Source organism: Odocoileus virginianus, chromosome 31 (genome assembly GCF_023699985.2).
Source record: "Odocoileus virginianus isolate 20LAN1187 ecotype Illinois chromosome 31, Ovbor_1.2, whole genome shotgun sequence".
Taxonomy (NCBI): domain Eukaryota; kingdom Metazoa; phylum Chordata; class Mammalia; order Artiodactyla; family Cervidae; genus Odocoileus; species Odocoileus virginianus.
Window position 1 is genome coordinate 22,570,650 of NC_069704.1, and position 14,051 is coordinate 22,584,700.

The 14,051-nt window shown below is 52.5% G+C and overlaps 1 protein-coding gene across 6 annotated transcripts in view; it reads right to left on the minus strand.

The window, feature by feature from the left end:
• Positions 1 to 14,051, minus strand: part of SEMA4D (semaphorin 4D) — a 161,094-nt gene that overhangs the window by 58,987 nt on the left and 88,056 nt on the right. For all 6 annotated transcript variants that reach the window (XR_011484960.1, XR_011484959.1, XM_020886118.2 and 3 more), the window contains 4 exons: positions 8,155 to 8,505; positions 6,640 to 6,785; positions 3,631 to 3,693; positions 1,720 to 1,818 (listed from right to left, as the gene is read on the minus strand). Coding sequence is in view for 4 of the 6 variants with exons in the window: in XM_020886118.2 (XP_020741777.2) it covers positions 1,720 to 1,818; positions 3,631 to 3,693; positions 6,640 to 6,785; positions 8,155 to 8,260 (414 nt within the window). In the remaining 2 variants the exon portion in view is untranslated. The remainder of the gene's footprint in view (positions 1 to 1,719; positions 1,819 to 3,630; positions 3,694 to 6,639; positions 6,786 to 8,154; positions 8,506 to 14,051) is intronic.

Below are 14,051 nucleotides of genomic sequence, written 5' to 3' on the forward strand. Positions count from 1 at the left end.
GTGGACACAGGCAGTGAGGCAGACCCACGCCATGTGTGGACCCCTCCCCAGGGGTCTGCGTACCGACGCAAGGTTTTCTAAGCAGGTCCCTACCTTGCCCAGAATTTGTCCTGTCATTCCTCTCTGACTCAAGTTTGGAAAACATGGGGGATCGGGATGGGGAACACATGTAAATCCATGGCTGATTCATTTCAATGTATGGCAAAAACCACTACAATATTGTAAAAGTAATTAGCCTCCAACTAATAAAATAAATGGAAAAAAAATAAAACGAAATAATAATTTTTATCTTCAAAAAAAAAAAGACAAGGAATTTAATGTAACAAAATAATTATAATTACAGAATGGGGAATAGAACGGAAAACATATTTTAAATACCAACGAATTTAGGGTTCTAGCAAACAGTTTTCTACTCCAGCATACTTTACACTTGACAGGTACTCACTACATCAGAAACAAACACTAGAAAATGTGCTTCGTTTTTGAATCTGAAGTGCACTGAAAACACTCCTCTCCCCTCTCTGTGGTTGTTTCAAATGACTCATCAGATTATCTGAGTAAAAAGAGTGTCTCTTGTGAGTCGCTGCTGCCCAGTCTGCGCTCTCCTTCCCGTTAATTGTCAGCAAGCGGATCAGGAGTGGTGGGAGGGCAGCGGGAGAGGGGGGGCCCCTCTCCCAAGGACCCTAACACAGCAGAAGGTGACTGACGAGACTCAGGAAGAGGCAAGGAAGGACATGACATGGGTGAGGGAGAGATGGGTCCTGCTTCTAAAACTGCTCACCCCACTGGCCTCATGTTGTCACTCCCTGGAGGGGCGGATTCCAGAAAAGAGGATCAGGGAACAACTTGCACCTCAACAGCCAACACTGGATAGCAGTACCCCAAGACCAGAGTGGCAGACGTGCTGTCCCAGTGAGCCCGGGCCGCCATGAAGACCGCAGACCAGGGGTAGGGCTGCAACCACACACACTCATGCCTCATGGATCTCAGGCTGCAAGTCTGAGATCAGGGTGATGTTGGCAAGGAGGGTTCCTGGTGAGGAACCTCTCCTGGCTTGCAGACAGCTGCCTTCTCACCGTTCCTCATGTGGTGAGAGAAAGAGAGAGATTCTGGTGCTTCTATCTCTTCTTCAAAGGCCATCATCCTATCGTATTAGGACCCCATCCTCATGACATGATTTAACCTAATTACCTCCTCACTGGCTGCATCTCCAAATACCATCACATTCAGAGAATTAGGGCTCCGACATTTGGATTTGGGGAGACACAAACATTCAGCCCATAATATACATGAACCTAGCACACAGGAGCAAAAATCCTGACTGTTCCACCTGACCACGGCCCCTGCCATACATGCTTCCTCACAAAATGCAAAATGCATCAAAGAGAAACAGGCAAGATGCTGGTTCAGGGCATGATGGTGCTTCTCCTCGTCAACACTGGCCTCCCCAGAAGGTCACCCCACAGCCAGCCCCACACTATGGGCCAGCGGCCCCATGAGTCCTGCCCCATCCACGCCTTCAGTCATGGTGGTTTATAGTCAGGAAGGCTTAGAGGAGGCTGCTGAGGGGGTGGAGGCCTTGTGGGGAGCCATAGCTGCCCCAATTCCCACATGGGTGGCAGGAGAAAAATCCTCCTCGATTGCAGAATAGAGACGACTCAGCGCTGCTTCGAGCCCCACTCCACTTCAACCACCGACCAGGGCGCCCGCATGCCTCACCAGGTGGTCACAGGCTGGCTGGAACGCGTTGGTCCCGCACACGTAAAGGGCGCTGGTGCCAAGTGGCTGCAGCACACGGATGTAGTTGAGGCATTCTGTCTACAGGGAAGAGAAGCACATGGGTCAAGCACTGAGCAGGTTCCACCGCACGCCCTCCACGGTCCCAAAGGCTCACCTGCTCGCTCTAGAACAGGGACCACGCCTGGCAGCAGCTCCTCACAGCTCGCTGACCACCTCGGGCCTCAGATGCTTTCCATCTCCACAGGCCAGCCCTGCTCTGCCCGGCACGGTGGGGGCAGGCTCTCTGAGATCTGATCCCAGACCTGGGCAGTCCTACATGTGCAGCTGGCCTGCATGCTTCAGTTTCTACAGGGTTCACGGGCTGCTGCCTCAGTCACTGATCTATACTCAGCAAAGACATGCCGGCCAGAAAGCAAGGAGAGCTGACCCTGAATCTCAGTGGACACCCAGCAGAGGAAAAAATGCGTTTGCTCTCAGGAGCAACACGAACCATTCATTGTGTTGGCAGACCCACGTGGGGGTGTGCTGTGCAGAATTCCCTCTGCTTTCCTTTTTCTCTGGGGGACCCTACCCTTGACAGCCTAATGCATGCAACTGGAAACAGTGCTGCTCAGGAGAGGGGTGTGCCCAGCCCGCCCAGCTCAGGGGAGAGGCAGGACTAAGGAGGGGCTCCCAGCCTGGCTGCACATCAGAGAGACCCATCAGGAAAACCAGATGCCACTGAGGAACCCACTGGCTATTTTAGGCTGCAATGTACTGGGATTATATGCGTTAACATCTGAAATTATCTCCACTCAGGAAAGGCTTCTTTTGCCATGACTGTTTTTAAACTGGTTGGAAGTAATTCATACTCCGTGAAAGAACAGGGAGGGACCCTTGTCCGCTGTGCGACCTCCACGTGGGCCCAGCCCAAGTGCCTGTTGTAACTTAGGTCTAAGATAACTCCCTGCGACACCTGTTATTACATTGCAATGCCTGCATTTTCCCTCATTTCCAGTTTAGTGACTTTCGTGACAGTGCTTAGTATTTTGCTAAAAAAAAAAGTTTAGCCAAAATTTCTGTTTTTGTTTAAATTTTAATTGTTTTGAAATTAGCCACCAACTACTGAAACTGACCATAACCGAGCTGTCTTAACCAACGACCAAGGAAGATGGGACTTTTGTACTCTGAGACTCTGACATTGGCCCAGCGGGTGGGGATAACCCAGAATTCTGGAGGGAGATGGACATTCAGCCCAGTGTTCCCCAGATGGACCAGGCTGTGCTGAGTTGCTCAACTGTGTCCAACTCTTTGTGACCCCATGGACTATAGCCCACCAAGCTCCTCTCCATGTGATTCTTCAGGCAAGAATACTGGAGTGGGTTGTCATGCCCTCCTCCAGGGGAATCTTCCCGACCAAGGGATTGAACCTGCATCTTCAGAGTCTCCTGCACCGCAGGCAGATTCTTTACCCACTGAGCCATCGGGGAAGCCCCATGCTGAAGTGCCCAGTATCTCCTAGAGAAGTAGCAGAATCTCCAGGAACGGATAGATGTTGCCAAAAATCCTGTAGCAACCCCTCCAGGCCATTCCTGTTCAGGAGAGGCACAAGGCCTCCCTGCGTTTTACACCTTTAGCCAGCAAGCATCAGACATCATTTTCTACAGTCAAAGTTGCAGGCCATTTGGACCAATTAAACTCAGATCAACTTTAAAGTAATTTTCAAAAGCCTGGTATGTTTGGCACTGGCACTGAGAGCCCCAAGCTCACCACGTGGGAACAGAGAGGTGACCTGCAGGATTAGCAGCAATGAACACTCCGGGGGCTACCCAGCACAAGTCGGGGCACTGGGGAGAGTAAAACAAGTAAGCCGTTCCCCGGGTGGTCTTTGAAGCTTGCAAAATAAATTACCTGTTTTGATTTCCCCTTTTCTGCACATCTTGCTTTTTTATCTTCTGAGACCTTCCAATAAGCCTGTGAGGAAGAAGGAAAGAGTCCATTTCAGTGCATGTTCCCCCTTTAATAAAAAGGACAGACTGGTATATAAATACACAGTTTACAAAGCACACATTGGTATTTGAAACACAGGTATTCCCCGAGGCATTAACATCTCAGATTACAAAGTGGGGCTCAGAGCAGACACTACTGCACGTGAGCAACAGGGGCTTCGAGAGTGTTCTGTGGTCCTCACCCCGCACAGCCTGAAAGGGGGCCTGGAAGAAAGATGACCATTACTCACTGCAAAACAACTTCAGAAACAAAACAACCAGAAGTGGGGAGAATTAGTCATCAAAACCTAAACTGCAGGCATTCTCTCTCTTTTTTGGGGGAGCGGGGCACGCACCACACAGCATGGAGGAGCTCAGTTCAGCGACCAGGGATGGAACCCCTGCCCCCTGCAACAGAAGCACAAAGTCCTAGCCATGGGACAGTTGGGAAGTCCCTAAATAAACTGCAGGCGCTTTCAAACATCAAGTGGGTCTTTTCAACCATTCAAAAGTGATTTTTGAGTCCAGTAAAAAGTCTTGATATTTACTTGCTCAGCGGAACAGCAGGGTTACGATGCTTTAAATTTTATGTGATGGGAGCAGGTGAAAGAGATGGAGCCACATGGCTTCCGCAGGTCGAGCGTCTTTCCGCTGAGACCTGGGTTCCTGCTCCTTCCACACCAGGTGGATGGGCAGTCAGGCTGGCAGGTGCCTTGGCCCCTCACCTCCCAGGGAAGCAGCAGTCTTGCCTCACTGAAGGCTCCCACACTCCCGCCTCACCGTCCCCAGATGCCATATCTGCCCATGTGATAGTCCATCTCTGACACCAAAATACATTTTCCCCCAGAGAACCGAAGTTGGCTTCAGGCACTCGGGGGTCAGGAAGCAGCAGGAGGAGCTTCTCCACAGCAGTGACGTGAACCCCCTAGTGACATGTCTTCAGAGAAATGGGGGCCCTCATCAGGACCAGGACGCGTGAAAGCAGAACAAAGTCCCATTCCAAACAGTAACTTTCTTTTGCAATTAAAATGTGCACAATTTCATCATCTACAGGCAATGCCTGAGGATACGGGAACATGAACTCTGACAGGCCCTTAACCACGTTCTCGGGGATTTCACTGAAGCTTGGCCTGGGGTCCTTTCACTTTTTCTTCTCTTTCACGGCAACAGGGCCCAAGCTTCTTGGTCAGTCTGAAGGGCCACAGTCAGGGAATTAACAGAACAATGCAGGCTCTGACTGAGCATCTATGTGCCTAGTGGAACCAGGGAGTTCCCAGCATGAGATTCTGAAAGACAGTGTTGGCCCGAGTTGTCGAGGAGACTGGGGTTTGACCAACACCAGGAGTGGGGGCTGAGAGGGAGTCAGGCTGTGAACACCCCTCTGCTCTAAGCGCCTTACAATTTTAAACACTTTATTTTCACAGCATAATGACTTCAGTCTCATTTATGTGAAACAGAAACTAAGTACTATGCCTGCCTCTGGAGATGAAGACAAAAACAAGAAGATAAGAGAGGTCTGGGGCAGAAAATGCATAAGATGAGTGTGGGCCAGCTTGATTTCAGAAAATAAGAAAATTACACCGACCACTTGTGCGGTGTTTAAGGACTCAGGAGCCAAGGAGAGACTGCCAGAGGCTAGGAGGGGACAGTCTGAACACTGAGGGAGGGTCTGGCTGCAGTGGCTTGACACACTTCAAACGTTTGAATCCATGAGTCACAGTCATACTAAAAACAGTCTCCACACCTACTGTCTCCCTTCGGAGTGAACTCATCCGTGATTTTGCAAACTAGTAAAGAAAGGCAAAGATTTTAAGCTCTGATCCTGCCACTTCCACAGGAACTAGCCTTGGGAGATGTGAATAGCTGGCGATGGGCAGTCCCCCCTTCACAGACAATATTCCAGTACACAGATGGAGAAGGTAGAGGCAAAATGTCCCATTCTGCAATTTTTGGTGTGCTCTAGACTGTAATGGTCAAGAGCAAGGAGAATGCCCACCTAGGAGGAGGGTCCCGCCTTTCAAAGGAGCCAGACCAACACTGGGGGCCCGACAGGACTGAGAGCAGCTTTCCCAGCAAGTGGACCGAGGGCAGCTTCTAGAAATGGAGATTCGATGGCAGAGTGCCCGGCCACACAGACAGTCTGATTTCAACCCAAGCAAACTGAATAGTTAAACATCATTAATGTGAGAGTCCATGAAATTTGAACACTATTTGATGACATTAATTGTTAGAATGCAATAATGATATTTTGGAAAAAAAGAAAATAGTCCCACCTTTAGGAGATGCTCTGGGAAACTTCTGGGGATGAAGAACATGTGGCTGGGACTTGCTCCCACCGGGAGCAGAGGACAAGGACAGGGACGAGAGGATAGGGGTGAACCCTTGTTCTGCAGGAGCCTCGAGGGGGTACTGCTGCTGCTAAGTCGCTTCAGTCGTGTCCGACTCTTCACGACCCCATGGACTGCAGCCCACCAGGCTCCTCTGCCCATGGGATTTTCCAGGCAAGAGTACTGGAGTGGGTTGCCATTGCCTTCTCCAAGAGGGGGTACAGGGCTCATCGTATCACTCCCTCTGTTCCCATGTGTGCCTGAGATTTTCCGTAATAAAACATTCAATAATCCAAGATAAAAAGAGGGTGATCCCTGAGGGAGCTGCCAGCCTGGGGAGGACAGAGGCTAACAGGGCAAACACCCTGAGATGGGGCTCGTGGACACAGGGCAGGAGAGGAGCTTCTGGACAACAGTGCCCTAGGCCCTGGTGGGCAGGGAGGCTGCTCGCTGGATGTGCAAGATGGCCCATGGGACCGGCCACTGGGGTAAGGCTGCACAGCCAAGAAAGGGACCGCCACCCCAGGAAGAGCCCAGTGCATGGACTTGAGGAGAAAATGCTGGAAAGAAAAAGACAGCAGGGGCACAGGGAGCCCACACCATACCTCATGCTGCTTCTTGGAGATGTTGTGTGCGTTTAAGGCAAACACGGCTTCCCGGGCACCCACGAACAAGGTATCCTCGTCCTCACTCAGCAGCAGGGCCGAGTAGTTGAAGATGCCCGGCTCATGAAACTGCACCAGCTGTACCTCTGGGGAGGGCAGGGCAAGAGGAGAACGTATTAGGTATTTCTGAGCCTGGACATAGCCGGAGCACCCAATCTCCCTCTAGCGCACTGCCAACCCACCAGGGTCATGCCTGGGGTCTGCACTCCCATGGTGGCCAGGCCCGGGCCAAAGCCAGAACTCAGGCACCTTTGGGTGAAACAGACCCGCCGAGGCCACCACCAAGTGTGAGGCCACCATGGACCCATTGCGCTTAACCAGTGTTGTGGCATGACTTCCCTTCCTGCTCCCTTCAGCCCAGCTGAATTCCAAACCCGGCAGTGTGACCTCCCAGGATCGTGACCTCCCAGGAATGTGACCTTGTAGGAACACGACCTTGAGGCAGTATGACCTTATGATCTCCCAGGGACCTCAGGCCAGATACCTTAAACTGCTGACAAATGCGGTTCCCTCTGCCTCCCATCAAACTCTTATTTATTGTGTATTTAATCACCCACAGATGAGGTTTATGAAGAATAAAACTATTTAGGATTTTCTTATTCAGGAAAAAATTATCTACCTCAAAGTCTTATACAAAAAATCTATTGCAGCATTTTCTAAGGATAACCACCACAAACTTACAAAGTAGAGTAACAGGTGACTTTTTCACTTACTAGGTCACTGCATCAATAGCTATTTAGGAATATGAGGAATTTAAGGACTAGCTATTTAGAAGTAATATAAATGTACTGACACTCTTTCCTAGGGAGCTGTTTCTTCTTTTTGGCCGTCCCAGCATCAATTTTAAACTTGGCTTTCCACGGATCACCAAGTTCTGATTTTATCGAAGCATTAGGTGTTCTCACTTTCCCCTCTTCTAATTTTCCCGTGTTGAAGAAAGATGTGCTTAGAGGCTCTCCCAGCACACAGTGCTGGGAATTCTGCACAAGACAGCTGAATCCTGCAAGCACAGCTCGCTCAGGACCACGGAGTCAGAAAGACTGGGACATCCCGAGATAGAGCTCCCAAGACAGAAAATGACAGAGACACCAATAAACAGCAAATGGAAACAATTAGCCTGAAGCTCAGCTCCACATTCTGCCGACTACAAACACTACTATGGTTTGTGTCTGGGCAGTGTGCACCAAAGGTCGTCAGGCACAAAGAAGATAAACTTCCTTCACGCGCACCCCCTGACTCAGAAACCAAATCAGAAGGCCAAGAAGAAGCTTTGCAAGTGTCTCCAGGTATCGGAGCATCTCCCCAACGTGGCAGTGCAGGCCCTCTGTCCACACACAAGGGCCAAGAACACGGACCCAGCAGCCAAGAGCACCCATGCTTCTCCACACCAGAGCAGGGCGCAGGGCGCCCATCCCCGTCCGGTACTGCCAGCACCTGCCACCGTTCTGCCCTCACCTCTGTGCTCCCAGGTGATCCTAGGTACGGGAGCAAAGGCCACAGCCGTCCCAAACACCACGGCGAGGGCGGTGAGCAGCCCCCCAACAGGGGCACACATCCTCATCAGTCAGGGCTTCAGCGGGGGCTTCAGCAGCAAATGCTGGCGGGCAGCGGAGCCCACAGCAGGCGTCACGGTGGGGTGGTGGCCGCTCAGAGCCGCAGCGCAGCCCGGAGCTGGTGGGCGGCACAAGCCTGCAGGCCCCGCATTTCTCAGCACTCTGGGTGAGGTCCGCCGCTCTCACCAGTGCAAACGTGAAAGGCCACCTGGTTCTCAAACAGCGCGCTGCCCTACGGCCTTCTGAAGAAATTCTGGAAGAAAGTGCAAAGGAAAGGATGCAAGTCAGGATGTGTGGCAATAACGCCTGCTTTCTGTTCTCTCAACATCACCCCCGCCCCCGCGCATGGCTCCACTTTCACCACAGCCTCAGCCACGGACTCTTCTGCGGAGGAAGGGAGTGGGGAGACGTAAGGGGCCTCCTGAGGGCGACAGCCCCACACAGACACTGCACCCCAGAAGCCGCTACAGGGTCAGGGCTTCCTGCTCCTCAGACTGGCCTGGAACGCAGGACAGACAGGGACCCGACCGGGGGGACAAACACACGCCTGGCTGCCCAGCTTCTTCCCTGTGTGGGCACCGTGTGCAGCTGGTAAAGTGATGGGAAGGAAGGGAACGGAACTGGGGTTTCAGTTTCCCGTGGAGACTCTGGCTTCCCAGTTCCTGTAATACTCATCAAGGATGATGGCCAGAGCTAAGACCAGAGAGCTAGGTGGAGGCTGAAATGTGTAAGCACACTCACCCGTGCAAGCACACATGCGTGCTTAAGTACAGACATGTACACACACACCACATCCATACACGCAGGGCCAGGTCGTGCAGGAACAGCTGATCTCCTGCTAAGGACAGGGCCACCCGATGCCACCTCATGGAAAGAACAGGCCAGTGCTTAAGAGAGAAATTTGAGGCTGGGGGTCCCCAGGTCTCCTGGCGCCCACCCTCTGTCCCTGCCCCATGACCACCTGAGTCTGGCTGCTGCCTGCTCAGACCGTGCACCATATGTGAGGTGAATACATGATGAATGTGCCCGCAGGTGAACCTGCGGATATCAGTGGATCGGAGCAATTATCGATAACCCTGGGGTCTGCCTCTGACCCAAGGCCCCGCCAGGAACCCAGTGAACCTCTGAGATGGACTCGTTCCCGGCTTCTCGGGAAAGGTTTAAACTAAAACACTGGCCGGAGCAGAGGCAGGACCCTTGCCAACCACACGTGGGGAAGAGTATGCAGTGGGACCCCTGCATTCTCTACACGCTGCCCCCAGGGCCCCCCAGCGCAGTCCACAGGCTCTCAGTCTCCTCCTCACGCTGAGTACCCTCTTCTGCAAAAAGGGGGAGCAGCTGCCTCTCCCCTCCCCCACGAGTCAGTCACCCTCACCCTCTCCTCTTCCTTCCACCCCCACCAAGCCAACCCATTTCCACATCTACCGGTCCAACTGACAGCCCGAGGCCCTCCCTTTCTAGAACTTTCCCCTTACCCCCACCATCACGGTCAGCCTCCTGACCACCACTCTTCAGGGTGTGCGAGGGACAGCCAGCCCCTCACTCCCTCTCCAGCGGTACTCTCCCGGCTCAGCCTCCCCAGACCTTCCTCACCTTGCCCCAGGCCAGTGCCTGACCAACTGCCCTCTGACATATCAGAGCAGACCAAACCACTCAAGAGGGTCTGGGGAGACGTTTTGGCTTCCTGTTGCCCTAGTTAAGTCACCGCCTCCAGGAAGTGCTCCTGGCTCCTTCCTCATTTTGCCTGGGAATTTATCTATCATACCCATGGTGGGCTTGTCTGGCTCCCAAAGTCTAGCAGGGAGCACAGCTTACCCTCCACAGTGCTCTGGAGGAGGGAGGGTCTTTTTTAAATTGCATTTACTTTTTATGTGTAATAAGGGGCACTACCACCCTGGATTACTTCACTAAGGAAGGAATCACAGGGGACTTCACAGTGAGCACCTGCCACTGGGGGGATGTTGGACAAGGGCCAGACACCAGGGGCCAGGCCACATCTGCCCGCCCAGCTTCCCTGCTCAGGAACCACTCTGCACCTCCTCCTCCAGCCCGAAGGCTGCCTGGCCAGGCTCCCTGCCTCCACCCAGTGTCTGTTCTCCATCCCGACGTACCTATTAATCAAGGAGTACACCGAGTCTGTTTCCTGCAGGGACTGGCCCATCCTAGGTGGAGGCGGCACCTCTTGTCAACAAACAGCTTAAAAGGGCATTATTTTCAGCTGTTTGATTCCTGGAGCCTCTGTCCCAGGTCCTCGAGCCTGGCATAGTGGCTCGAAAGCAGCCACAGCTGAAGCATGAATGGAGCATGGCTTTGCGCCAACACAGCTATCAGAGGATGGGCCCTGGGCTACAGGCCAAGGCCACGGGAATGAGGCCCAGACACCCAGCGACAAGGGCGCAAGCCACACTGAACGCAACATCAGATACGCCAGGAGGCTGAGGAGGCTAGGAGGGGAAGAAGACAGGGCTGCCTCACAAGGAGCCAAGTCTTAGAGAGACCCATCATGTGGGTCACATGTCACCCTCGGCCTGGGCCCAGGGTGGGGTCCCTGCTCTCCAGCCCTTAGTAGGGAAGTGAGGTACAGGTGGGTCCAGAAGCCCAGGCCAGGTGAGAGGCTCCGAATGGGACTCATTCAGCAATCCCAGAGTGTCCAGTGAACACTAAATACACCCACAGAAATCCTACGAAGCTGTAGGATACCCAGGCCCTGGGGGAGAGCTGTCAGCGTGGATGATGCTACCAGCTCGGGATGCACCAGACGCACGCTGAGCTCATTCCCAAGTCCATGTCCACCACTACTGGTCCAATAAAAGCAACGCTCATCCCCCCACCCTGAACTCTCCACAGCCTCCCACGCCCTCACTTTTGCTTCTGTTCTTGCTTCCTGGGGTAGAGACTGCTGGCTTCCTGTCCCAGCACCCATGTCCCTTCATTCTCACTAATAGTATCTTGATTTTACATAGGAATGGTAGTTTGGCTAGTTCCCCTGGTGGCAGTTCTGAACAAAGAACTGTGAACAGAAGTTAGAGAAGGTAGGAATTCCAGGAAAGCTTTTTAAAGGAGGCTGACTCAGCTTTATTTTGGTTTTTTTTTTTTTTTTTTGCTTCAGCCTTTCCCCCTTTTGCTGCCTGGAACTCAAACCTGATGGCTGGAACTCTGCCAGCCACCTTGTGAACATGAAGGTACATGAAGATAAGAATCTCATTCTAAGAACAGCCAAGTAGAAATCCAGAAAAACTGAGGACCCTCACAACATACTAAAGACTTTAAAACCTGCTTTCTTCTGCCTACCTCTAGACTTGATAATAAATTATTGAGCTCTTTAAATTACTGTTTTTTTCTTCTAGATCTGTTGCCAGCAGTTGTATATAATTACAAACAGACACAACCTCTTTGTAACACATTTACCAAACAGAAGTAGCAGCCAAAATAATGTTTTTAATGTAAATCGGAGCATATCATTTCCCTAGGCGGAATGTTTCTCCCTCAGATTAAACCCAAGCACATGGACTTGGCTGACCTTCTATCCAGCCTCTGCCATTTCATTTTCCCTTCACCTTTCAGTCCTAGCCATTTCTGGATATGTGGAGTTGCAAAGAGTTGGAAATGACTGAGCGACTCACAACAATAACAAGGGCCACCTGCCTCGTGTCCCCAGATGGCCTTTAAAAAAACCCACATGAACAGCCAAAGGTCAGGAGGGTCCACGTCACACACAGTTGACTCCTCTTGGGGGAGGGAGTGTGGGGGCCAAATGTTTTACTTTATGATATTGAAAGGGTTTGATGTTTGCTCTTTTTCAACAAGCATGCATTGTTCTGTATAATTTTTAAGTGCTAAGCAAAGCACAGGGCACATGCACACAGACATGCAGCCACGGTGCACTCAACCAGGGACACGGACTCTGAGACTGCTGACAGGATGCTGCATTAAGAATCAAAGCCCTTAATGTTCAAATGGATACAACTGGACCAAGCGCCCATCCTGCCGGCTTCAGTGGGTGTTTCTGCTGGGAGCCGAGGCTCTGGAGTGCACACTTGGCCTCCCCCATGTCAAAGTGTCACGCTGAGACAGGAGCCCATGCGAAAGACAAGGTCAACACAATGTCACATCCATTACCTACGCGTAATTGTGCTGCTGCAGCCGGAGTGCACGACCCCACTTTAAACATCAGGAGAATGGAACCCCAAGGGGTCTCTGAGCCCATCTCTCAGGGGCCTGTCAGTGTCTGTCACACAGCAGCCTTCCACCTGAGTGACCGTGAAGCATGTCAGGGGGTGGGACACAGAAAAACAGGCTAAGGGCTGTTTCAGGAAATCATGCACACGTCTGTGCACGTATGTGTGTGCACACATGTATACACATGCATGTGTGTATCAGAGTGTATATGTGCACGTATGTGCATCTGTAAGTGTGTGCACTCCATGTACTGTGTACATACATGGACCTATATTTATTCAGGTTCATTCATGCCTCTATATACCTTTAGGTGTGTGCATGTGAGTAGGTGTGTGCATATGTGTCTGTTCATGCATGCCTGCGTGTGCATGTGCGTACATGTACGCCTACGCAGTATGTGCAGCACACAAGTCCTGATCTAGCACTGTGTTCCCAGATGTGCCTAGTGACTGAAGGCTAGGGTCCTACCAGGCAGGAACTGCGGGCCAAGGGTGTTGTCTGAGGTCTGTCCTGCCCACACCGCACCTCGTCTTCCCCTCCTGGGATCAGCTGTAGCATCTGTAGGGTCACAGAGAGGACACCACTCGCCGCCACATGTAAAGTGTCAGTGCTCCGTCAGCTACAGAATGCTAAACCAATGTTCAAAGTGCCCTCACTGGCATCCCCAGGGAACCCATGAAGGGAGCCCGGGTGACCACTGTGGACAACTGCGGCGGTGCCTGCTCAGGCTTCTTGTCTGTGGGGTTCGCCCAACAGGGCAAGTGAAGCCCCACTTACCCTCCAGGCCCCATGGCCAGGATAGCGGAAAGACACACACCTGGCCATACCTTCCCCTCCCCAGCCAGGGGCAGAGAACCCAACAGTCACCCCAAAACCATGCCCTGCCAGTGCTGCCTGCCAAGCCCAACATCCCCATCACCAGGCTGTCCCCCACCCTGGGCTCCCCTCCCCAGCCCAGCCCCTAGTCCAGCCTCAGGCTGTGCCCCCTCCTCCCCTCCCCTGCCCTCAATGCTCTCCTCCCCCACTCCTGGCGGTGTCGCTGATGTCACCCCCTTGCCAAATGGCCTTGCCCCTTCGGGAACCAGAAACAGGTTCAGAAGTTCTCTGTTCACACACACAACAGACAGTCTACTGATTCAACTTCAGTTTCCCCAGCACTTAGAATGGACGGCGGGAGCAGCACTTCAGCTGCCGAGGCCATGCGCAGTCTTAGAGCTGAGTCTTGCTGGAGCCGGCCCCCCATTCCCCTTCCCCAATGCAAGAGTGTCCGGGACACAGGCTTTCCCCTCCAGCCACTTCCCAGGGGCAAACAAGCTTGTCAGGAGGTCCCCACATGCCTGAAACCTTCCTTATTCTCTCACCTCAACCCAGGCACGGGGGTGCCACACACGTGCTGCATGGGAGCCAGGAATGAGACACGGCGGCGGGGTGACAGATGTCCAAAGCAATCAGTTAATCAGCAATCAATCAGCAGTGGTGATGGGCAAGTGCTGAGAAGGGCAGATGCAGGGTGGGTGCAGGGCTGCGGGGATCCCACAGCAGAGGGGCCAGTGGCGGGAGGGACCAACCACCTGTGCAACACCATTCTACACTTCACACGTGGACTGTCTCTTTGGAAGG